We start from the raw sequence: 25,014 nt of genomic DNA on the forward strand, positions 1-25,014 counted from the left end.
GGATCAATCACTTTTTAAAAACACACTGCTTCCAGCTCCCAGTGTTCTCAGTCAAGTCTTGGGTGGATTTCATCTTCAGCATGCACAATGATCTCAGAATATCAAGAACAGAAAGGCCATCATTACAATAGGCTAATTGCAGCCTAGGAAAGATTTTAGAGATCAGGATCAGTTTTCTGTTTTGGACCCAGGAATAAATGCCAAGCTAATAGAAACAGCAAATTGGTACAATATGTTTTATCTTGTTAATCCTTCTCATTAATTTTGAGAACGTCAAGAGGCAAGCTGCCACTCTTTGTACCAATAGGAGTTTCTGGCTGGCCTTGGCTGATAGCCCTAAATAAAGGATTTACATATTCTAGACCCAAAAAGAACAGTGTGAAATTCGTAGTCGATAACACTCACTTAGGCAGTTTTCTAGGTCCAGTTAGCTGGATGAATGCATTTTTGTGATTATGATGTTCTTGTTCGCTAGCAGCAGAGATACTTCTAGTAGTACTCAGATGCTTCAGCATGAAATTTAAGCTGTGGGGCAAGTGGAGTGGGGGCGGGGAAAATAGAAACAAAATGAAATCAAGGCACCTGGAAAATTGTAATGGTGAAAAAGGCAGAGCTGATAGCGGTAGCAATTTGGCTGTGCTTGCAATGCGATACAACATGTAAAAAGATACTGCAATTTGTGGCTATATACACAGGGATATCACATCATGAAGCAGAAAGGTAATAGCTTCCCTCTATAGCTTTGTTACTTAAGACATTTAAAACTAATCTAGATAAACCCTAGATATAATAAACTGTAGGAACATACTGTTCGTGCAGTGAAATGGATTAGTCAACCTAATAAATCATTTCCATCTCTCATTTTGATGATTCCATGAACTCAAAAGAGCCCAATCTTTCATTTTCACACAAGTAAAAAATCAAACCAATTGCCTTTCATTTTAATGAGCAGTGTAGATAACTCATGAATTTTACTAGGTTTCCTAAGATATGTCACAGTTAATGGCTGACAAGTATTTGAGAATTCATTAATTTTTAGAACCTAACAAGAAAGACCATGCTCTTTTGAGGCATTATATTAACTATATTTACAAATTTCACACTGGAAAATTGTAATAAGATGACAAAACACCTTGTTATCTATTACACAAGATGTGCTTAAGAGAACCACACACATTTGCATATTTGTATTGTTATGTATACAAGTGATGGAAGATGTTAAAAAAGGGTAGCATTTCCCAATAGGTTACATCAGTTATTTCTTCTTTTAAGTGCAGGGAGTGAAACTGTGGTGATCTCATACATAATTTTCTAACAGTGTCTAGTAAATGCTGACTTTTTCATGGCAACCACTTTATCTGTGGTCCCAAAAGAATCCCCAAAAGTACTATAGATAATTATTTCTGTAGTATATTACATTTAGAGTCTGAACTGTGTTCAGCCAAGCTTTGCAGATCAGGCTGTCAAAAAGCCAAGAGAACATTGTCACTTTAAAGCTGCCTGGAAAATGGCACAGATATAGAATTATGCTGAAGCACAAAAATGAAAGGGTTAAGGTGATAACATGAGCCAGTGAGCATCCTCCCTCCAACTGTCCTTCCTTTCCCTTCACATTTCCCTTCCCTCCTCACAGCTGTTTGTCATTTTCCCTTTGACCTCAAATGATAAAAACCCATGCCATCCTTACAAGTTTATAATGAGTATTCAGACTCACAGTATATTAAACACTCAACCACTGGAAAATGATGGGCACTCAGCACTCCTGAAAACCTGGCCACAAATTTTAATGGCCATACCTGTATTCAGGAACCTAAATGTAGCTCCTTCCTTAAGAATCTTGACCTCATTGTGGATATACAACAGCAGCTTTATTGAATAAAGTATCTTCTAATTTAAACTTTTTTACTTTGATAATAATAAAGATTACATCAAACATTTCAGAGACGGGAATGTGTAACAAGGAGGTGAGAGAGGAAACAGGTCCACCAGAATTCTGTCCATGAGTCATTATGTGATTGAAGAAAATCTAAGATTTTTGTGCCTTTTTTTCCCCCCCTGCATCTGTAGAATGTAAAAGGGCTTTCACCCAACAAGGACACTCCTCCAGAGAGAGAGATTGCACTTTTGAAAGCGACCCAGATACCATGTGAAGAATTGCTGCAGTACAAAAAGAAAATCCCCATGAATTGCACACCACTAGTTATGACATATCATCCCTCCATGGAACCTATACAGAAAATTCTCACACAATTGCAACCCATACTAGAACGAGACCCAATGTTTAAAGAGATCTTCCCAGAACCACCAGTCCTAGCCTTTAAACAAGCATCAAACCTCGCCTACCTCATCACGAGAAGCAAACTTCCTATGGCTCAAAACACACTGAATGGATCCAGACCATGACAAAAAATGCAAAACCTGCTGATATCGCCTTCCCCCCACAATAACTATACCACACAACAGAACTATCAACATTTCTGGATCTTACACCTGCACCTCCAGAAATGTAATATATCTCATCCCTTGCACCACATGCCCCGATGGAAAATATGTAGGAGAAACCAAACAATAACTATGTACCAGACTGAAAATCTAGCAGAGACAAGAATACCCAGTTACTGGTTGGGGCACATTTCTCACCAGAAAACCACTCTCTCTGCAATCTCCCAGTTCTAATCCTCAAAAGGAATTTACAAAACACTTTCCATAGATGAACCTACTAACTTCACTTCATCAACTTACTGGATACAAAAACTCATGGACCAAATAGAGACATTGGATTTATGGCACATTATAACCTGCCTGACACTCTTGCATACTGGCCTCTGGCTTCTATTCTATTCTATCCCATCCAGGAAGAGCACAGAATAACTACAGATGCTTTATCATCCTGAAGAATGGTGTTTGTACCTGAAAGCTTGCAAAGAAGAATGTTTCCAACTACTTCAGTTGGTTTAATAAAAGATATTGGATTTACCCAAAAAACCTTGTCTGCCTCCGTAGAATGGACCTTAATTAGTGCCCAAAGAGTGGCTGTCCAATCAAAGACAATGTACATGTCAAAAATACTTCAGCCAAGATCTGACCACTGCTGGTTATTACTATATTCCATAGTATTTTGCAAAAGAGAAGGAAAAAATTCTAACCCTGTATGCTTGTAATCTGCCTATCTGCATTCTCTCCCTACGTGCTCAATAAAGTGAGCTGCAGTTATTGAAGTGCACTGTAAATCAGCTGCTGAATTGCACTTCAGTGAAAATAACAACTCAGTGGTGGGTATAAAATCCTTATAGTATTTTCCCCTTCCCTAACCCACAGTAATGTGCAGATTATTTTGTATGCAAAATGCTTTGAGATACTTGGAAGAAATCTTGCAAAAGTTTTCTGGGGCTAATCCTGCAGCCTTTACACTGGGAAACTGTCATTGTTTTTCAGCTGCCAGAAGTCTAGTCCTATTAATGTGACTTTCCAAATGAGGTTAGAAACAAAATAATTTCTGAATCATAAAGGAGCATAAACCAATCTGAATTAAATCATTTTCTCTTCAGACTCATATTTTAAAACTGAACACTTTGAACACAGACATCTAGTTGAATTTTGAGCAAAAGATTGTGTGAACCTTGGAACACATATTTATATTGTATTAGAAATAGGGATTTTAATCCTGAAAACATGTGTCATGCTTCACCCATATAATCTGTGAAAGGCATGCATCACTGGTATGGCAAACATGACAGTCCTAGAATTTGAAATGTGTAGTTTGCCCTGAGATTCATCATGCATTTATTCCTGCAGAAGCAAAGATTTCTACTACCAGCTTGTATAATATTGTTATGGTGGGTCTATTTCCAGTCTGAATCTCAGCGATCATTCAGGTTTATATAAATTACTCACCTGTCTCACAACACAACTTAGGAACTTGGATAGATAATTTTATGTGATTGCCACCAGCCTGTTTATCATCATCATCATCTTTTTTTGTGGCTTTCACATTATTAGTTCCTTTGGGTATATCCACAAATGATAGTAGTTCAGAGGGAGGTGTGCCTTTCCAAGGATATGCAGTACCCAGGCATTCCTTATTTGCTGCTTTTTTTTTATCTGCAGTATTTTCTTTTAAATCTGCAGTCCAAAATGTTCTGAGTAGAGTCTTGTTTTCTTCTGAGAGCTTTCTCTTAAGTGTCTCAGCTCTTGGCCCTCCATTAGCTATGCCATCTACTCCATCTGGTGTTAATCTGGGTGAACTGCAATTTATATTGAAGGACAATATTGATCTATGAATTTTTTGGCTTTTAATTTGAGGTCGGTCAATACAGACAGAGAGTGACTTGTCTACATAATAGATTCTATTTGGACACTGCTGAGAAATTCTGAGGTGAATACATGAAGTGAATGAAACTGGTGCTTTTTTCCTTCGATTACTTCCAGGAGGAAATATTCTATTCTCTTTGCTTTCAGAGTTAAAAATCCAGCCTTGATGCCCTTCACATGATTGTGAATAAGTTTCAGGTACCTTTAATCTGGTGGCATTTTGGTTTGTACAAGATCCTTGATTATACAGAGGTCTGCAGTGCTGAGCTGAACCTGCATTGTTGGAAGCAGTAGTAGCAGCATTCATTAGCAGATTGCCTCCCCTGCATTTCAAACACGGTGAATCAGTAGCAGCTTCCTGCACTGTGTTGTTAGAAGGTGGAACAACTCGTCTAGCAGTAATTGTTATGGATGCAAATCCGTTTTCCTGGTTATGACATTGTTTTTCCTCTCTGGTGTGAGAGTCTGTTCTGCGTACACTATCATCTAGAGATGCCTGAATTTCTAATCTGCTGGGATGTAATGTGAATGCTCTATTAATGTTGACTGAACCATGATTAGCCAAAGATTGCTTCGTATGATAAGTATTAGGCTGAGTGATCACAGACTGCAAAGGCAAAGCAGACCTATTTTCTTTTGATTTATTCTCATCAATCATCTGTGAAATGACTATGGATGAAATCATTTTTGTGTTTTGTGATGCCAGAGATTCCTGGAAATGAAAGAGATCCAAATTATTAAAATATTCTATTGCAATATATGCATGCAACTATTTCACCTTCAGGGTTTAAAATATCAGATAGGTTTGTTCATGAGGTCCCCCCTTCCCCCCCATTCCAGCTTTTGCCATTTCAAAGAAACGTTTGTAAAATTAACTCAGAATTGTCTGTAGAAGTCCAGAGAAAAATCTGATCCATTTTGTGCAAAAAGTAAATATTTTCAAGGTATTAGTTTAAATGATTAATGGAGTCTCTCAGTTGGAGTAGTTGGTTCTATGTTTGTTTAACAATGTATGTGTCAATGACAATTGTCAATTCTAGATTACAACCTGCCGTCTCATGCTGATCTGCTGAAATATTTAAATACTTTAAGAACTTACAGTCTAAAAATGCAGTGCAAAATGAATTATGTAGGTGTGCTGTGATTTTCTGCTGCGTATTTATGTGGGAGTTGGGTCAGAGTTATTTCTCAAAAGCATCAGATATGATCGTGGGGAAAACTTCTCCATGTTCTCTCTGACAAAAAATACACACAATTTCCTAGAAGTGCTCTGGATACATTTAATTAATTACCAGTCATGTCTTGGCTGCATCAAATAGTACTGATTGATGGTGACCAAGATTAGCTTTTGTGACCATGAAAATGACCCTTTATCATATGCCTGATTTCCCCATATGTGACAGAATCTATGCCATTATATTAACAATATCAGCATGAAGTTTAAATCTATCTAAATTATTACCCAGATGACATATTACAGTGTATTCACTACATGCAATTAAGTTTACAGTCCCAAGTTTATGGCTTAAACTGCTGCATCTTGGTTACAGTCCCTGCTTGCTGCATCAATTGATTCCCAAGTTTTTTGCACCCAGTCCTTGCTCAGTCAAATTACCATTAAGCTGCCAAGAAAATTCTGTGGGGTTAGGTTCATAGGGAATGATTGTCTGGGGGACTCACTGGTTTAGGTCAGGGATGGACAACCTTTGGCATGTGTGCATGACACACAGCAAACTGGGGAGAGAACAGACATCAAAGCAGAAGATTGGTCAGGGAATGGAACAGGGAGCAGAAAGCAGAGCAGCAGATCAGCCCAGGGAAGGAGGATAGAGTGGGACTTGGGGAAACTTGGGGCTTAATTTGTGGTATGCCTGCCAAAAAGATTGGCCCCCACCGGGGTAGGTTGTTCATTGACACTGTTTATTGTTCATGAAAACCTGCCAGATTGAAATCCCTAGAAACATAACTGAAAGTGTTACAGCATAGGTAACTAGATTGCCATTGTCTGTCAATGCTTTCCCCTGACTGACCACCTCTTGGTGCAAGAAACCAATTTCTTTACCTCCTTAATTTCTCTTCAGTGTGCACCAACCAGGCAGCCAACTAACTTGAGTTGCATGATGGTCTATTAGGAACTATCCTGAGATCATCAATCCATGTCATGTACAGATTCAAACAACTAGTCCAAACATTGACTGTTAGCAATACAGCAGAATTCAATTTTTATAAACAGTGGGGGGAAAGCATCATTGCCAGCTGTTCCTTAGGGGCATATATATGCATATTGGAACTATCCCACATTTGGACACATTTTCCTACTATTTGAATTGAATAGAGCAGCATTCAGGCACCTACATGTGTCCATAGTTAAACCAAAAGACATTTAGATATACATGACAAAGATTCCATTTAGAAACCATAATAATGAATAATTTGGAGTAAGGTATATGGCACTCCCATTACTGGTTAATATACATTTTGTTTAGGATATAAGAAAAACCACACAAATAAATAGTTTGACTACAACATGCCTGTAGCAGGGTGGTCTGGCTGTTTAAGGGGGGCAGCCAGCCCTGGGGTAGGAGCCCAGCTGTGAGTGATTAGCTGAAGGGGAGAGAGCAGGGAGATTGAGCTGAGGGACAAAGCAGTTGCAGACAGAAAGCAGACTGAACCCAGAGGAGCTCACCTCTAGAAACGGCTAGAGCTAAAAGGCTCTTTCCTGCTACCTACAGAAAGGCTGAAGGTTTGCTTTACTCATTTGTTTGTTTGGACCAAGAACTATTATGTTGTGTTATAAAGACTAGCTGAGGAAGTCCCAAGGAAGCAAAGCTAGACAGTGAGGCTGCAGGTATCCAAGTCCACTTGTAGACTATTGTTTGGACTGTCTGAAAGACTCCTAAGGGAACGAAGCCCACCTGCACAGCAGCAGGTATATCAACCTGCTCACAACATCACTCCAGCTACTTTAATTTTGCCTACACTGTCCCTTTGAATTTGTAATTGTGTAAGGCATTACACATTATATATTATCCACATACAAACAAAAACTTCTGGTAGATTGGGTTGGGAATTACTATAGAATTGTATGGTTCACTTATAGCCTTTCCTCAGGTTACTTAGACCACATGATAAGGGAAGGGTGGTTTTGTCACCCACTTATAGAAGCCATCTATCCTCCTACCATTGACTAGATCAGCAGTGCTTAATCTCCAGTCTATGGGGGCCACATCCAGTCTGTGGAGCCATGTCACCTGGCCCACAGAGTCCCCCATGGGTCTGGAAATTTGGAGGTTTGGAAGTGATGGCAATTAAACACTAGTACCACTCCCCTCCTCCTTCCCCTCTTCCCCCACCTTCCCCTTCCCCTCCCACCAAATTTCCAAGCTCTGTGGGCCTAATGGCATGGCCCCATGTGTCAGATCAGGCCATAGGACAAGATCCAGTCTGCAAACTGACTCTGCACATCTCACCTGGCCCATGGGGGCAAAGGTTGGGCAGCACCGGATTTGATAAAAGACAGCCAGTTCAGTGACCTTCAATATCTGGTGAATTTTGCAGGACTTTTGAATGCATTATGTCAGTTAATTCTTGCTTTAAATAAAGGGCATGCCAAGAGATGGAAGAGCCTTTATTTTTTTCAGAGGAGTGTGCACTTTGCTAAAAATGTACATCGTATTTGATATTCTGTTTGACAGACAGTAAACGTTATGCCACATCTAACAAAATGGTATCTGTGCGGCAATAATCAAGCATTCCATAATTAATAAATATAACTAGCTTGCAGAATGACAGGAAAATTGAACCTGTGAAGGGAAAAATACTTCCTGAGCTTTAATATTATACCTGAAGGAGGAGCAAGGTACTCAATCCAGAAGCTATTTTCACTTGAGGAATTTGTTGATTTTTATTGCCACTGGTCCTGGAGCCATATTATATGTGTGTTACTATCTCTTGTGATTATGACCTATGTTTCTGTCTTTGCCTTCACTTTTTCCAATCCCTGTTTTCTCTAAATACTTATTTTATTGATATTATTTATTATTTCTAGTACAATAACCATGGAGGGTCTTTTCTTGGCTGACTACAGTCTCAGAACAAGAACACTGATGTCACAGGTCTTCAGCTAGATTTCTGCTATCAAATATGTGGGTTGTGAGGCTCAGAGTACTGTTCCCCACTAGAAGAATGCAAGCTAAAGACAATCACACCATAGTCTTGCCTTGTTTGCTACATTATTGCTCTCTTTAGAAAACAGCGTGGGCTCATCTACACATGTCCCCCACAGCTCAGTTGTTACTGTGCCATCACATAGTACTTACATTAGAAAATACTAAATGATGGCACATAATTATTTGTAGCAGCTATATTGACACAGTAACGCACTATAATGAGGTAGCTCACCACTATGGAGTGTCAGCATTTATAGTTTGTACCCACCGATGCTATGGCACCGAAGCAACAAACTACGGCGATGTAGCATCTCGTGTAGACACACCCAGTGTTAAATAATCCCTGAATTGGGATTTTAGGGGGAGCAGATTTGGAGAGCTAAATACAGAGATCAAGAATTTACTTACAGAGTGGAATGCCAAAGAAATTGTTCCCACCTTCTATGCTGTTTGTAGCTCTAAATTCAATAATTTCCTAGCCTCAGGGAACATATGTTCTCCCTTTCCTAATTATTTTCCAGGGCTTGCAACAATCTTTGCTTCATGTTGTGCTGCACTTTATTTACCTTGACCTACAGATTTAAGACCTTTGCCTGGCTTCCAAACTTCTCCACCTCCTTCAGAGTTTCTGAAACTACTGAGGACAAATGTCCTATGAAATGCCTTATTTTGCATGCATCTCGTGGACACCAGCAGCTAACAAAAAAGAAAAAAAATATTTCTTAAGTGCAACACAGATAAAAATCCCTTTTTAACAGTCCACAGATAAATCACAAATACTTGTCTGATTAGTGTAAGCCTCATACTGTAATATTTTGAATCATTCATTGTAATTTATTTTTACAGTTTAGTTATCCATATTCCTTCCTTCCTTCCCATCTTTTGTTATATAAGTGGATCTTTTGGACCTGGCTAGCTGTTCCTCCTCTCTTTTTGTGAGTTCACAAACTTGACTGTCCTTATGGAAGAGGAAAGATAATTTTGTTGAACTGAAAAGGCTTTATTTTGAGAAGATTGAAGGATGAGTATATCTCAGTTTGGAAAACCTACTTAGCTTACATATCCTGGGTCTGGTCTCCCCAACATATTTTCAAGAATGTTTTCTCAAGAACATGCATTTTATTTTTTTTCAACAAGAATATGGTTCATAAAATGAATGAAACATATTGGAAAAAGACACAACACCTTAGCCATCACTTTATTTGGCTTTTCTGCTGCCTAAGTGGAGTCTGACTAAACAAAAACAAATGCTAACACCCGGCATGGAAGTAGATGATCATTTTTTAAACCTGAATGCATTCTGCTGACTACTACAGAAGCACAAGTACATTTTTTTTTACCTTCATGGAGTTCGATTCTCTCTCTGCAGCATTCTTATGCTGAAGGCTTCGCAGTGCTTTTTGCCTGTTAACACCATGCTGTCGTTCTCTTAATCCTGCAGGGAGAAAAAAGGAGAGGTAGCAAGTTACTTTTAAGACTCAAATAGAGGATAAAACAGCATCAGTTAAGGGCAAAAGGGTATCACTAAGTGATCTGAATTGTCTGGAATCCACCTATCTCCAAGACCGCATCTTTTCTTCTGGATCGGAGAAGCACTAAAAACATCTCTAGAATGCTGCTCCTAGTATTGGTATCTAGGTAAGCTGCAACTGTATTTAGACATGATCCAAATCCCACTGAACTCAAGGAAAATTCCTACTGGTATTTATTTCAGTGGCTGAAGATAACAGGGACTGACTACATTTGCTTTTTTTCACAGTCTGTAGAGCCTAGGACTAGAAACTAGTGTACAATATAGAGACATTATTAGCACTTGCACACATGCAGGGAAGCTGCTCCAATATGCTGTAAATCTAGCACATCGAATCAATCGAGTCTGCCAGAGTGCAGAAATTAATGCGGCCCAGCAGCCTCCAGCATCGCATGTATTAGCGTCCCTGAGCTGAAAAAGGGCGGCAGGGCACTTTAAATTAAAGCTCATTGAGTGAGCTCTAGATCAAAGTGTCCCGTTGCCATTTTTTCAGCCTGGAGACACTAATACATATGACGCTTGGGAGCTTTTAATTAGCATGGCTCGAGAATTAAAGCACCCCCATGGCCTCCTGGAGCACATCTATAAATGCCCTATGAGTCTCATTTTCCTAGACTTAAGACCACTTCCATGAAAGTAGCATAAAGTGGCTTTAGGAATGTGATTTAAAACCATGCCAAGAACCACTGTGGTAACCTGGTTTATCTTTTTTCTTTCTTTCTTTCTTTTTTTTTTTAACGTTCTGGAGACCAGGCTGCCTGTGGTTCCTGTAGCCATGCATTTTTAATGCCTAATGTTATCCATGGAGTTTTACATAAATTATGTTTCTATTTTGTAGGAAGCATCTAATAAGCAATTTAAAATTATTAAAATAAATCATTCTTTAAATGAAATACAATCCTTCCATGTTATTGGCTAATCAGCCTTGCAGCAACAATTCACACCACAGTTAAAACATAGGTTTCAGCTATGCACTATGCAAGTTGGCAGTTTATACCAAACAAAAGCTTATTTCCCATGCACCGTGGTATTACCAGAGGGATGGAAGTGAAGATCTTCTGACTGTAGGAGGTTCATATTAAGCCTTATATACAATACTAAGTGCAATTTATCCCCACTAGTGTAGCAGGAGGGGTGGAAGGAGAAATAGAGAGTAACATGTGAATCCCTCCTCATACTCCCCATGATGAGAGTTAGTCTCCTCAGAGTGCTGGTGTGGGGTAGAAACTGCAAATTACAGCTGGGACTCTACAGGATGCCCATCGGCAGAGGCCATCTAAGGTGATTCAATGGCTCAGGATATTCTTCAGAGTGCTCATCGTCACATAATCTCCAGTCTAGATTGTCCAGTTGGAGAGTAGTGGTAACTGGCTTTAGGACACTCAGACTTTGTCAGAGCAGTTTCTGCCAAGAGGATTTTGTGTTGGTGTAACTCCTCTGCCAACTCTAGCCACTGTGTGCAATACTAGTCATTTTACCAGAGGAAGAGAATACTGTTGTCAGTGAAAGTCCTAAGCAACAAAAAAGGGTGACGAATCCAGTCCTGAGGATTAGGAAGGAGAAAAATCAGGAGCAGAGGTCGATCCAAAGTTTTTTGGAGCGTCTTGAGCGTAAGGATAGTAGAGCCATGGGGTGCTGAGTGGCAGGAGTTAGGACTGCAGATAATCAAGGTGAGCTGGACCAAGCCAGCAGAGCAGGATGGAAAGGAAGTGTAGGGCCAGTGACAAAAGTTGTAGTAGTTATGTGTTATGTGTCTGAAATCTCCAGGAAGGAGTGGTATAAATAGGTATAGATCTTAGGAATGGTTAGGATGTTTGGAATAAGAGCTGTTCAGAGTTGTCTAGCAACACACAGCGCCTGGGGACAAATTTACTCCTTCCCAGCTTATTGTGAGTAAGAATACTCACAATTCTTACTCCACTCCACTCCATTTCACTCCACTCCAATGAGAGCTCTTGATCTGGGGCATCCTTTGTTTAAAATGCACATAGCTACTGGCAGGGAAGTGCACATAAGAGTTCCTCAACCTTGGAATTCAGTTTTCAGCACTCTGACAAAGAGATTGAATGGCTCAGCAGGTCAGGGAAAGCTGCAAAACTTGCCTACATCTACAAGCATCTGGGGAAGTAGGTATGGCATGAATTGGTTTTGCTGGGAGGATGGAATATTTTTAGTTTATTAATACTTGAAGTAAATGCAAATATTTAGGTAAGTAAGAGCTTCTGGCTGGTCACCTCTGCCTCTCCTTTCTGTAGTTGTAATTTCTGTAAAAATGCAATAAGTTGCAGAGAAAGTTAATGAAAGGAAAGAGGTAGAATGAATGTAGAGGCTTGAAAAAGCACAGTGTGGGGTTTTAAAAAGTTAGCACTAACGCACAGTTATCAATACTGTCCTTTTCTAAGTAAGAGGAAATCCACAGTTTTCTCAGCTGTTTCTTTAAAGTAACTGTGAGTAAATGCTGATTTTTTTTTTTAAACTCAAACCACCCCCACACAGTATAAAGGAAAACCAAAAGGCTGGATTAAGATAAATGGAAAACTGAGCAGGCATTTTCTACCTGGTAGCCTTTCCTTATACTTCATGCTAAGGACTTGCATTTTAAGTCCAGGAAAGAGAAGAAATGATGTTGGGGTGGGAAGGGGAAGGTCAAAGGATAAACTGTCAAAGTCTGTATCAGATGTAAATTGCTGCTGTCAAGGTAATCTCTCAGCTACAATCTACAAACAAAACCTACCCACTCTAAACAGATCCTTGTCGCATGGAGCTCAGCATTATAAAGAGGTAAGAGAACATCATGATAGCAAATGTTTCTATTTTCTGCTCAATCTTTTAGGCTGGGCTTTTTACATACTATTTTGCATAGTGTCCTGGATAATGGCATTTTCCAGCTACCATGGGAATCCCAGTGTTGGAAGACACTCATACTTGTTGGCAAACCGTTTTATACAGCTGTAATAGATTACGAATGTGGTGACAAAACATCTACCAACTTCCCTGATATTATTCAAATGTATTCGTGGAAGCTTCACATTTGCTAATTCATGTGAACTGTAAAAAACAGAAATATTGAGCTTCTGAAAAGAGCTTCAAGCTCCTCATTTAAAATGAGGACACTGCATGAAACAACAGTTTAGATTAGAAGTAAATGTCAGGCACAGAACATTCATATGGGTTCTTGTTGCTGACAAAATGTGTTGTGCCATAATAGTTTTTGTGAAACAAAATATAAAGTTCAATATTTCCCTGATGTGCAACCATGGTAGACATGGCATTTCAAGCATTCCCATCTCTGTGAGGAGAAGAAAAGGCTTATTTATACCTAAGATGAAGTTCTGAGTTTTCTTTTACTCCCATATGCCTTCCCTTTTTTCACTGCAGCTTACCTTCACATTCACTACATTTGCCCAGTCATAACCTCAATTCTTTACATGGGTGTGTGTAGAAAGCAGAGTCCAGTTAAAAAGACTTCAAAGCTGTTGGCAGCCTTATCTTTGCTATACTACACCTCCAGCCCATTTATTTTTACCCATCATTGTTTGTTGGACCAAGTGAAATGCCCCTTGGCAAGGCTTCTGGACAAAGTGGTCATAGACCAAAGTTTTCATAATTACAGAGTGCAGCTGAAACTGAGTCACAAGTGCCTGGATGTCTGCCTTGGGCTAACTGGCAGCATGCTCATTTGATGGCTCAGAAGATGATGGGCTCTGAAATCAATTTGCAAAGACAGGGGTGCTGCTGAGAAAGTGAGAAACAGATGGAGTTATGTGCTCAGTATAATTTGTACAAGCAAGGGGTCTGCACAAAGCTTAACAAACTCAACAAGTTGGGCCATTGTTGAGCCCACTGGATGAATACTTTTTGTCTTAACTGACACTGCATTGGGACAACATTGGTAGTGCTGGGAGACAGCATGGTGATAACACCTCAATGAGATCAAGTGCAGTTAAAAGTTTGAGGGAGCATCTGTGTAGTTCTGGAAGTAATTCTGTGAGGACACAAAGTAGCAGTTAACATCCCATATTTTTCTAGTGAAATTCTAATGCTAACTTTTTAAAAACCTATTTCTCTACACTGAGCCCTCCTCTCTGCTCAAACTCTCGTCCGTACTACCTTTTATTCCCTAATTTAATCCATTACTTGTGTTTTTGTTACCTCCCTTTAAATTACTTCTCAAAACAAACTTCTTTTGAGGTCTCTTTAGTCTTTGCTTTAAAGAAGGGTTTGGTAGAGAATTGCTGGAACATACAAATACTAGAAAGAACAAGACAACTTCAGAAATTCACCACTCAATCATCTTTCAGTTGACTTTATCCCTAATCCTGTACATTCAAGCTGTCTATTTCATAGATTGTAGAGTCAGAAGGGACCACAATGGATCATCGTGTCCGACCCCCTGTCCCTGGCAGGAAAGAGGACCGAGGTCAGATGACCCCAGCCAGGTGACTATCTAGCCTCAATTTAATCGTAAGCCTTATTTAATCGTAAACCTTTCTTTGCCTGCTTTCTAAAACGTCTAGAATACGTCTCATAGAATATATATAATATTATAAAGAGTAATCACCTTCACCCATTTCAGTAACCATGTTTACAGTAGACTTAGAGATATTCTCAGACGATGCTTCTGAGACTTCACTTGAATGTGAAATGGCAGGCTCCCCACTTCCCACATCTGTAGCGAAGGAGGCTCTCAACATTTTATCTTGAAATGGAATGTTTATACATGGTTACCATGGCATCTGCACTAAGATTCCAACTTCAGAACTTTTTTGGTAAGCCATAGCAATTGTTTTGCTCTAATGGTTAAGTCTGAAGATACTTATAAAAACTTTGTTAGGCATTTTATCTCTATATAAGCCATATGAAGATAAATGTCATCGTTCAAGAACTTTTAGCAAGCTTTATTTATACCATTTAACAAATTCCACCCATTTAAATAATTTAACTCAGATATTTGCAAATCACTTGGGAGAAAATATGTAAAAAATGCTGAGAAAGCTCAGAATTCACTTCTCAAATATGCAGCAAATCATCCAGCAAAACCAGGGAAAACCAGGCTTGATACTCCTGATATATCTACAGTAAACACCAAAACCAAATTCATTTAAATTCATTGAAACTCATGTAAAGGTTTCTTTAGATGCTTTTTAAACAAGTAAAAGAAACTTGCCTAAAGTGTTTGTTTGTATGCAGGTCACCTGTATAACATGTAAAATGTTGGGTGGAATGCTTCAGGGGGAGCAGAAGTAGGCAAATACCATGTGTTTTTGAAAAGTCCAGCCTCTGCACATAAATTCTTGATACACTGATTTTACTGATATTTCATAGATTTCATAGACATTAGGGCTGGAAGAGACCTCGGAAGATCATCGAGTCCAGCCCCCTGCCCAAAGGGCAGGAAGTCAGCTGGGGTCATAGGATCCCAGCAAGATAAACATCCAGTTTCATCTTGAAGGTGTTCAATGTAGGCACTTGAACCACCTCCGGTGGCAGGCTGTTCCAGACCTTGGGGGCTCGGACAGTAAAGAAATTCTTCCTTATGTCCAGCCTGAAATGATCTTGAAGTAGTTTGTGACCATTCGACCTCGTCATCCCTTGGGGCGCTCTGGTGAACAAACGTTCCCCCAGATACTGGTGGTCACCCCTGATAAACTTGTAGGTGGCCATCAGATCACCCCTGAGCCTGCGCTTTTCCAGGCTAAAGAGCCCCAGGGCTCTCAGCCTGTCATCGTAGGGTCTGCTTCCCTGACCTCTGATCATGCGCGTGGCTCTTCTCTGGACTCTCTCAAGCTTCTCCACATCCTTTTTGAATTGTGGAGCCCAAAACTGGACACAGTACTCCAGCTCCGGCCTCACTAAGGCCGAGTACAGGGGGAGAATGACGTCCCGGGATTTGCTTGAGAAGCATCTATGGATGCAAGCCAGCGTTTTGGTCACTTTACTAGCCGCCGCATCGCATTGCAGGCTCATGTTCATCTCGTGGTCAATGATGACCCCCAAGTCTCTTTCTTCCATAGTGCTAGCCAACATAGCACTGCTGAGCCTATAAGGATGCTGAGGGTTTTTCTTCCCAAGGTGGAGAACCTTGCATTTATCGGCATTGAACACCATCAGATTCTCGTCCGCCCACTTGCTGAGCCTGTCCAGGTCAGCCTGGATAACCCACCTGTCTTCTGGTGTGGATGCTTTGCCCCAAAGTTTGGTGTCATCGGCGAACTTGGCCAGTCCGCTTCTGACTCCAGTGTCCACATCATTAATGAAGATGTTGAACAGTATGGGTCCAAGGACAGAGCCTTGGGGGACCCCACTGGTCACAGGACACCACGATGAGTGACTTCCATCGATTACTACCCTCTGGGTCCGACCCCGGAGCCAATTTTCCAGCCAGCGGATCGTGGAGGACCCAAGGCGACAATTGGCCAGTTTCTCCAAGAGGCGATCATGGGACACCAGATCGAAGGCTTTTTTGAAGTCAAGATATATGACATCAATCTCTTCTCCCTTGTCCAGGTGATAGGTCACCTGGTCGTAGAAGGAAATGAGATTGGTCAAGCAAGACCTACCCGCAACAAACCCGTGCTGGCTATCCCTTAAGATGTTGGCGTCGGCCAGTCCATTAAGGATGGCCTCTTTAATAAACTTTTCTAAGATCTTCCCCGGGATAGAAGTCAGGCTGATGGGCCTATAGTTAGCCGGATCCACTTTCCTCCCTTTCTTGAAGATAGGCACCACATTGGCCTTCTTCCAGTCTTCGGGCACTACACCAGAGCGCCAAGAGTTTTCAAAGATCCGTGCTAGAGGCTGGGCTATGATGCTCGCCAGCTCCTTGAGTACCCTGGGGTGAAGATTGTCAGGGCCAGCTGACTTGAAGGTATCCAGCTTCTCAAGATGTTCCTTCAGAAAGTCAGCATTAATGGAGGGCAGGGGATCACCCTCACCCGGACTTCCCGGCCCTGTAGCGGGCATGGGCGTCCCATGGGACTGATGAAAGACTGACGCAAAGTACCTATTTAATAGGTTAAAAGTATCCTCCTATTTTCTACTCTTCAGAAGAATAATAGTCCAAACCATCTCAAACCTCAAAGAAAAAATTGTGGTTGGTTTCAGTGTTGCTGGGAATCTGAGCATGTTCTCCTCTTTTCAGCCAGTCTGGCTGAGAAGAGCCTCCTCCCTAGGGGAGAGAGGTGGAGGCCATCTCTTCCCAGCAGCTCACTGCCTCTCTCGCCAAAGAGCGGGCTGTGGTCATGAAAGCCACAATTTATGAAATATCATAAAATAAATTGCAGAATGTTGTATTTGCTGATTCTGATGATGGATCAGTGCATAGCATATATTATTATCTGGCAAGACTTCACAGACTTCATAGCCTTTCTCTGAAGCTACTTCTTAACTGCAAAAAATAGGTGTGGAGATACGTATGTAAAGTAAATGAAGAATCTTACTAGTGAAGGCACAGGTAGTATTTACCAGGATAAAGCTGGTTGAAATCAACTCTGTCCCTATTGGTGGCTAACCTCAACCAGCTATGTCCTGGTAAATGCTACCTGTGCCTTGCATCCATTAGGATTCCCCATTTACAAAGTAACTCTGTTGTAAAAGTCAAACCTGTTTTTTTGAAGTTATGGCATACATTAAGAGGCATTAAGAGGGCTTTTTTTCAAATTATGCTAACATGATTGATAACATTGATATGCTTATCTATTAAGATGGGACCTGAGAGGAAGAAAGCACCAGCACTGCTCAGTAGTACCATAAGCATAAGCCTTTTAGCATGGGCCAGAGTACAACAGGGTTGCACTAAGGAAAACAGCAGTAGCCATGCCTTTCATTCTGTACCCTTTTCAGAGAAAAATTAAGAAAGTATGTGAGCTTGGTTGTACAAGAGTACCCCATGTTTTGAGGCAGTTTCACTGGGGAAGATTTTCAAATCTGAGTAAACCAAGCAACCTGAAATCATTTTTGCCTATACAAGAATCCTCACGTAAACAAAATAGAACCAATATTTTCTTAAGTTGTCAGGATGGATATCCCTCTATTATAAGTAGCATCATGAGATTTGTTAACTGAATTATCTTTCAGTGCTTGCACATCTTGAAGCAGTAACTAGCTGCCTGCAGAGATGATTACAGGATCCTCCATGAAACGGCCGAATGAGTTCTGGTCTGCTATCAAAAAGCCAGAAATTATAAATCTCTCATTATATGTGCCATTAGAAGCAAGGCTCTCATCAGGAGGGTCTGCAGGAGTGCTACTGGCATCAGACCCATAGCTTGAAACCCTTGCATAAGAGGGAAAAAAATCTGTTTTATTATGCATTGCTATTATTCTTTATCCCTGCTTAATAAAATAAAGTGCCCTCTCTATGGAATTACCCACAGCTTATCAACCATCCTGAACAGTTATAATAAGGTAGCCTTTTTCCCCCATTAATTTCTATTCACGTAGGGAAGAACTTAAGCATGTGTTTCTCTGTGCAGGCCTGACTTATGCTAACAGGTCCTCTCAGCTCCTTGAAGCACTGACTAAGCTCTGCTAGCCTGCTGAGGCTCAACTAGATGGATAAAAGATTCAGATGAAAGATGCAATGAGGATAATACAGGATGATTTTAAATGGTATAAAATGGATATCCATAGCTTAAGTTATATTGGCCAGAGGAGCTCCTTGATTGCAGCTTTTCTGCAGTTCTTAATTCACAATCATGAAAGTCAGAGGGGAGTAAGGGACAGGCTCGTTTGGGTCTAAAAGACACGACTCTTGAAAGGCATGCCGTGGAGTTAGTCTTAGTGGAGTTACAACCTGTTCATTCTCTGTTATTTATTTTTCTTCACTGCATGAATCCTGGAGTCAGAATACAATGCTGTTACATCTCATGTGCCCATTTTTTGACCACAGCTGTAAAAGATCAGAATAAAGAAAAAAAAAGGGAGGGGGGAGGGGGAGGTCCTTTATCGCTGCGCTTTTACTTTTCTACCATTTTAGAGCATTTATCATTATCTCTATTCTTATTAATATATCCCTTCCCACCAAGTAAATTGTACTTAGCCTTCAGCAAGAACTAGAGAGGCTAGAGAAATGGCTGAGTTAATTTTGACCTCTCTGAATGAGAGCATCATCTTTACTATGCTCTATGATCAGGGCTGTCTAACTTCTAAGTGGCTGGGGTCTCTTGGAGCATGCTAGCAGGGGGCCTGGAGGTTGTATGCACCTCTCTGCTAAACATTATGCTCAAGTGCCCCTCCACCATTGCATTGTGTGCTCCCCCTGCTGCACTGTGCACCCATACTGCTGCTCCTCATGCTCCCCTGCTCTACCACACACCAAGGCACCTCTGCCCATTGCTGCTCCCCACATCTCCCTGCTGCACCATGCCCCTGAGTGCCCTGACTCCAGCTGCAAGCTCCCCCGCTGCATCATGCCCCTCAGGCACCCTGGGCAACAAGCTCCTTCAGCACAACAGGATGCACTGCCCCAACCCCTGGGGCAGAGGAAACCTGGAGCCCCCCAGGGTACTGCTGCAGCCAGAACAACGGGAAAAATGGTGGCAGCTCAGGGACTGATAAATGCGGAGAAATGCCAGGTGCTCCACCTCGGGGGGGAAAAACCCACATCACTACACTCACTAGGCTCCATGACTGAAAGAGACTTGAGGGTCACGACTGACCACAAGCTGAACGTGAGCCATCAAAGTGATACCACAGCCAGAAAAGCGAACAAAACTCTGGCTTGCATCCACCAATGTTTCTCAAACAAGTCCCAGGATGTCATCCTCCTGTTGTACTCAGCCTTGGTGAGGCCGCAGCTGGAGTACTGCATCCACTTCTGGGATCCACAACCCAAAAAAGATGTGGAGAAGCTTGAAAGAGTCTAGAGGCGAGCCATGCACATGATCAGAGGGCAAGAGAACGGGACTTATGAAGAGAGGCTGAGAGTTATGGGATTCTTCAGCCTGGAGAAGTGCAGGCTCAGCAGTGACTTAGTGGCAACTTATAAGTACATTAGGGGTGTGCAACAGATCTGGGGGAATGTCTGTTCACCAGAGTGTCCCAAGGGATGACAAGATCCAATGGTCACAAACTCCTGCAAGACCATTTTAGGCTGGACATAAGGAAAAACTTCTTTATTGTCCAAGCCCCCAAGGCCTGGAATAGATTCCCACCAGAGATGGTGCAAGCACCTACTCTCAACTTTTTTAAGAAACATTTGAACGTTTATCTTGCTGTGATCCTTTGACCTTAGCTAACTTCCTGCCCCTTGGACAGGGGGCTGGAACCAATGATCTTGCATGGTCCCTTCCAGCCATAGTGTCTATGAAATCTATGACTGCAATTTGAACTGCCCCTGGGCCACCTGTGGGCCCTGCATTGGAAAGCCCTGCCCTAAGATCATTAACTTCTTGGCTCAGCAAGGTTTAGAAATCTCACTTTCTCTCCTTCTTAGTAAGTCACAGGGTTTCAGATAAGCATTGAGCTGGCTAGCTGTTTTCTTTGTATTACAACCAAAGTAATACAATAGCATGTGAATATTTTTCATCAAGATAATGGAACTTTGGTATGATTGGCCCACATTTTGCCAGAGAGGTGGTGCAGAGTGATGATATTCCATCCACAAACAGCCCACAAAGAATTCATACTAAGTGGGGGGCAGCTTCCCCTCAAGGTAACCTGGCAGGTGTGATTCCTGTTCTAGGACCTCTATACCAGAATGGATGTAGGGGGCATATGAAATGGTTTGGGGAAGATTGGGAAGCAGCCCTCTACTATTTAAGGTTTTTAGGCATTGCTCAGATGCTTGAGAGAACTGAGCCCATAGGAGGTAAGCTTTTTGAGTGCATTTCAATATAAATGTAATTACTGATGGCTAGAAAATGGCATTTAGAGGTTTGCTTTGGGGAATTGGCATGTAGGTAAATTAGACATGGATTAGAAGAACGGTTCAGGGCAAAGGGCAATGGCAAGGTTTAATTGATTTCTAAAAGCCTGTTTTTATAGTTTCTTCAAGGCCCACTGTGTTTGACACAGGCAAGCAACAAGCAGACATGGGCTGGGAAATTTAAGACATGTACCATACTGTTGCATATCCTGTGGACTCTGTTTCATTGGCCAGGTCACGGTGCCAAACCGCAGAGCCCTTGGGATTTGCAGCTTTGGTGGACAGACCAAATTAAGAGGCCCAGTAAATAACCAAATTAAGACATATGCATGTGATGAGTTTGGGGAACAAAGGAATATGCTGACAGGACAGAATATGGACAGTATGATGACCACAGGGAGACCAATCAACAGTGTCCAGAGATGAAGAGTTAGAGGGGAGCAAGGACATAAAAGGAGGGATTTCAGAGCAGCAAAGGGTCCCTGAGAGGGGAACCTGAGGCCACCATGGACAGAGAGCATACCACCAGCCCATCTCATCCACCTCACTGGTGAGGGGTGGGCCTTGGCCTCCGACCTTCTAGCTGTTGACATCTGACATTCAAGAGAGAACCACAGAATGAAGCTTGCATACTGGCCAGACATACCTGGACTATGTGGACCCTCAGACTGGTAGATATAGAGTTGTTTGCATTATTCTTATCAAATATCACTGTGTTTCAATAAAATGTGCCTATTATCGAATAAAGAGGTTGTAGTCAGTCTGAGGGTTTGGGTCCACACAGAACAAGGTATATGGGTCACCAATTCAGTGCCAACAATTAGGTCATTTACAAAAGTATACAGGAGAGGTATCTATCATCATAACACTTCTTGTTAGCACTCATCTTATTTTTGTCTCCCCTTTTTCAGTAGGAAAATTGTTGACACCAAAATATTGAGATTTTAAAAACAAGCCCTATTCTGTCCTACCTCAGATGTTAATTTCTATCTACTTTTCTGTCAACCCCACTGCAAATCAAATCATTGTTTCTGGTAGCAAAACCCTCAGGGTAATTGACAAGAGTTACTTTGTCCTGGAGTTTCTGTTTTAGAACATGAGGGGAAAGGCAATCAATGATAACCAAATGGATATAAAGCACTGACAATGACTTTAAAAGACATTTTTGCTGACACTGCAAAGTAGAGACAAGGCAGCAGAAATGCAAGGAAAGAATTGCTCTGGGGATGCATCCCTGATTATGAGAAATACACAAAACTGACTTCTGGCTTAGATAAGCCAGAACTAAATTTCCAAGCCAGAACATTGAACAGACTCAACAATTTAAGAAAGAAGTGGGGAATGTGGTACTAAAAGGTATATCTAAATCCAGATAAAAACCTACATTTTGCGTATTCTAATTTATTTTCATGATGGACCAAAATCTTAAATCGGAGCATCCCTGAATTTTAGTGCAGTCAGAATACTGATCCAGGCCTAATTTTTTCAAAAGACTCCACTAAAACTTATTGGAAAATAAGTTGGGTTAAAGGTGCAGTGATTTCCTGATGCACACTCACAATGGGGAGACAGTTACCAGGTTTTACAAATGAACATAACAGCCATTTACTGGGTCGGACTGTAAATCCATCTTGCCCGCTATCCTATGCCACAGTGGCAGAGAGTGGATGCTGAAAAGAAGAGGTAACAAGGTATGACCAGGGCTTTTTCCACTGTTCCTCTCACTTACAGCTCCCAGCATTTAGGGTCTAGGAAGTTTTGATTCATGTTTTGATAGTTCATGCTGGGAAGTGTTGATAAATCCCATGCTCAATAGCTATTGATGCACCTTTCTCCCTAGAATTTTTCTGATTTCTTTCTGAATCTGGCTAAACTGTCAGTGTCCAATCTTGTGGCAATGAGTTCCACACTTGAAAAATAACTTCCTTTTGTTCATTTTGAACTTACTACCTACTAGTTTCATTTTACGACCCCTACTTGTATTGTGAGAGATAGTAAATAAATTCCTGTTTACTTTCTCTTTCCCAGTTAGTATTTTGTAAACCCTTATCATGTCCCACCTCAAGCATCTCTTTTCTAAATTGACTAAACCTAGCCTCTTTATTATCTCCTCATATGGATACCGCTCTACACCACTAATCATCCTGGTTGCCCTTCTCCGTACCTTCTGTAGTTATTCTATATCCTTTCTGAAGGATAAGGACCAGAACAGGGCACAGTATTCAAGGTGTGGATGCACCATGGATTTAAAAAGGGGCATAATGACACTTTGTGTTTTGTTTACAGTTCTTTTCTTAATAATTCCTATCTTTTTATTTGCCTTTGTGACAGCTGCTGAAAACTGAGTTGAAGTTTTTAGCAAATTCTCCAGAACAACTTCCAGATCTCTTTCTTGTAAGGTAGCAGCTAATATAGAGCCCATCCCAGTGTAGGTATAGTTTGGATTATTTTTGCCTGTGTGTATCATTTCACACTTACCTATATTGCATTTTATCTGTCATTTATTTGCCCATTTGCTCAATAGTGCTAGATCCTTCTGTAGTTCTTTGCAGTCATCCTTGGCCTTTACCACATTAAATAATTTTGCATCTTCCAAAAATCTGGCCACCTCATTGTTCAGCACTGTTCCCAGATCTTTTATGAGTATGTTAAACAGCACTAATCTCAATATAGATCCTGGGGCATCACACTGTTTACTTTCATCCATCTTGAAAATTGACCATTTATATGCACTCTTTGTTTTTTATCTTTAAGTTTATCTCTAAACCACAAATGGACCTTCCCTGTAAACCTAACTTCAGTCCCTCTGATGAGGGACTTCATCAAAGGCTTTTTGGAAGTCCAGCTGTACTGTGTTAACTGGATCACCCAATCTCCCTGCTAATTGACACCTTTGAAGAATTCTAGTGGGTTGGTGAAGTATGATTTCCCTTTGACAAAACCATGCTGATTCCCTAAGCAAGTCATGTTCATCTATCTGCTGAACAATTCATTTTATTATTATTATTACTAACAGTTTTTCATAAAAAGAAGCGAGACTCACCAGAACATTTATACCCAGATTCTCTAGCTATCTTTTCACTAAGACTCCTTTTCACTACTCCAGTTAAGGGCATGATTCCAAAACTGCACCTACCTATGCAAGTACAAGGATAGCTGCAAGTTGCTAAGCAATGATAGGTGTCATGAATAATCAAATAAACCAAATCTAAAGGAATATTGAGAACAGAAGGTGTCTTTATTTTAGCATCATAAAACATGCATTTACATGCAAGAAAGAATTGTATCAATTACCTCTGGAAGCAAGAGCTTTTAAGATAAGCCTGTGTGTGTGTTTTCATAAAACTGTTTGTGAAAAATGGAGACTGGATGCAATGCTGTTAGGCATTGTTGGGCTCAGAGGGTAGAAATCAATTGCTCAATGTTTGGGGGCAGCTGGGATCAAGTGGAGTGCCCCAGAGGTCAGTTCTGGGGTTGGTTTTGTTCACTATCTTCATCAATGATCTGGAAGATGGGATGGAGTACACCCTCAGCAAGTTTGTGGATGACACCAAGCTGGGGGGAGTGGTGGACATGCTGGAGGGTAGGTCTAGGATTCAGAGAGACTTAGAGAAATTGGAGGATTGGACCAAAAGAAATCTCATGATATTCAGTAAGCACAAGTATGAAGTCCTGAGTTTAGGACAGAAGAATCCTATGCACCAGTACAGGCTGGGGATTGACTGGTTAACCAGCAACTCTACAGAAAAGGACCTGGGGATGACAGTGGACAATAAGTTGAATATGAGTCAACAGTGAGCCCTTGTTTAATAGAAGGCTGAACAGCACATTGGGCTGCATTAGTGGGAGCATTGCCAGCACGTCAAGGGAAGTGATTCTTTTTCTGTATTCTGCACTGATGAGGCCACATCTGGAGTGCTGTGTCCAGTTTTGCATACCCTCCCCCTGCCACCTCCCCCCACACCCTAAAAGATGTGGACAAGTTGGACTTAATGCTCTGTTGGTTGCCAGGTCTTCTGGCAGGGGAGGGAGAGGGGGTAGGGGGAGAGCTAGAGCTACAAGCCCCCCCACAAACACAGATGCATTCTCTTCCCGAGCCGCCATGACATCAGTGCTGCCAGTGGAAGGCAGGAGGG

The 25,014-nt window shown here is 41.2% G+C and overlaps 1 protein-coding gene across 1 annotated transcript in view; it reads right to left on the bottom strand.

The window, feature by feature from the left end:
* The window catches only part of CUNH10orf90 (chromosome unknown C10orf90 homolog), a 145,849-nt gene that overhangs the window by 62,462 nt on the left and 58,373 nt on the right, over positions 1–25,014 (bottom strand). The window contains exons 2-3 of the mRNA XM_025207564.1: positions 9,821–9,915; positions 3,895–5,023 (exon numbers count right to left, since the gene is read on the bottom strand). Of these exons, the coding sequence (XP_025063349.1) occupies positions 3,895–5,023; positions 9,821–9,915 (1,224 nt within the window). The remainder of the gene's footprint in view (positions 1–3,894; positions 5,024–9,820; positions 9,916–25,014) is intronic.

The sequence above is a fragment of the Alligator sinensis genome, unplaced genomic scaffold (genome assembly GCF_000455745.1).
Source record: "Alligator sinensis unplaced genomic scaffold, ASM45574v1 scaffold193_1, whole genome shotgun sequence".
NCBI classification, from domain to species: domain Eukaryota; kingdom Metazoa; phylum Chordata; order Crocodylia; family Alligatoridae; genus Alligator; species Alligator sinensis.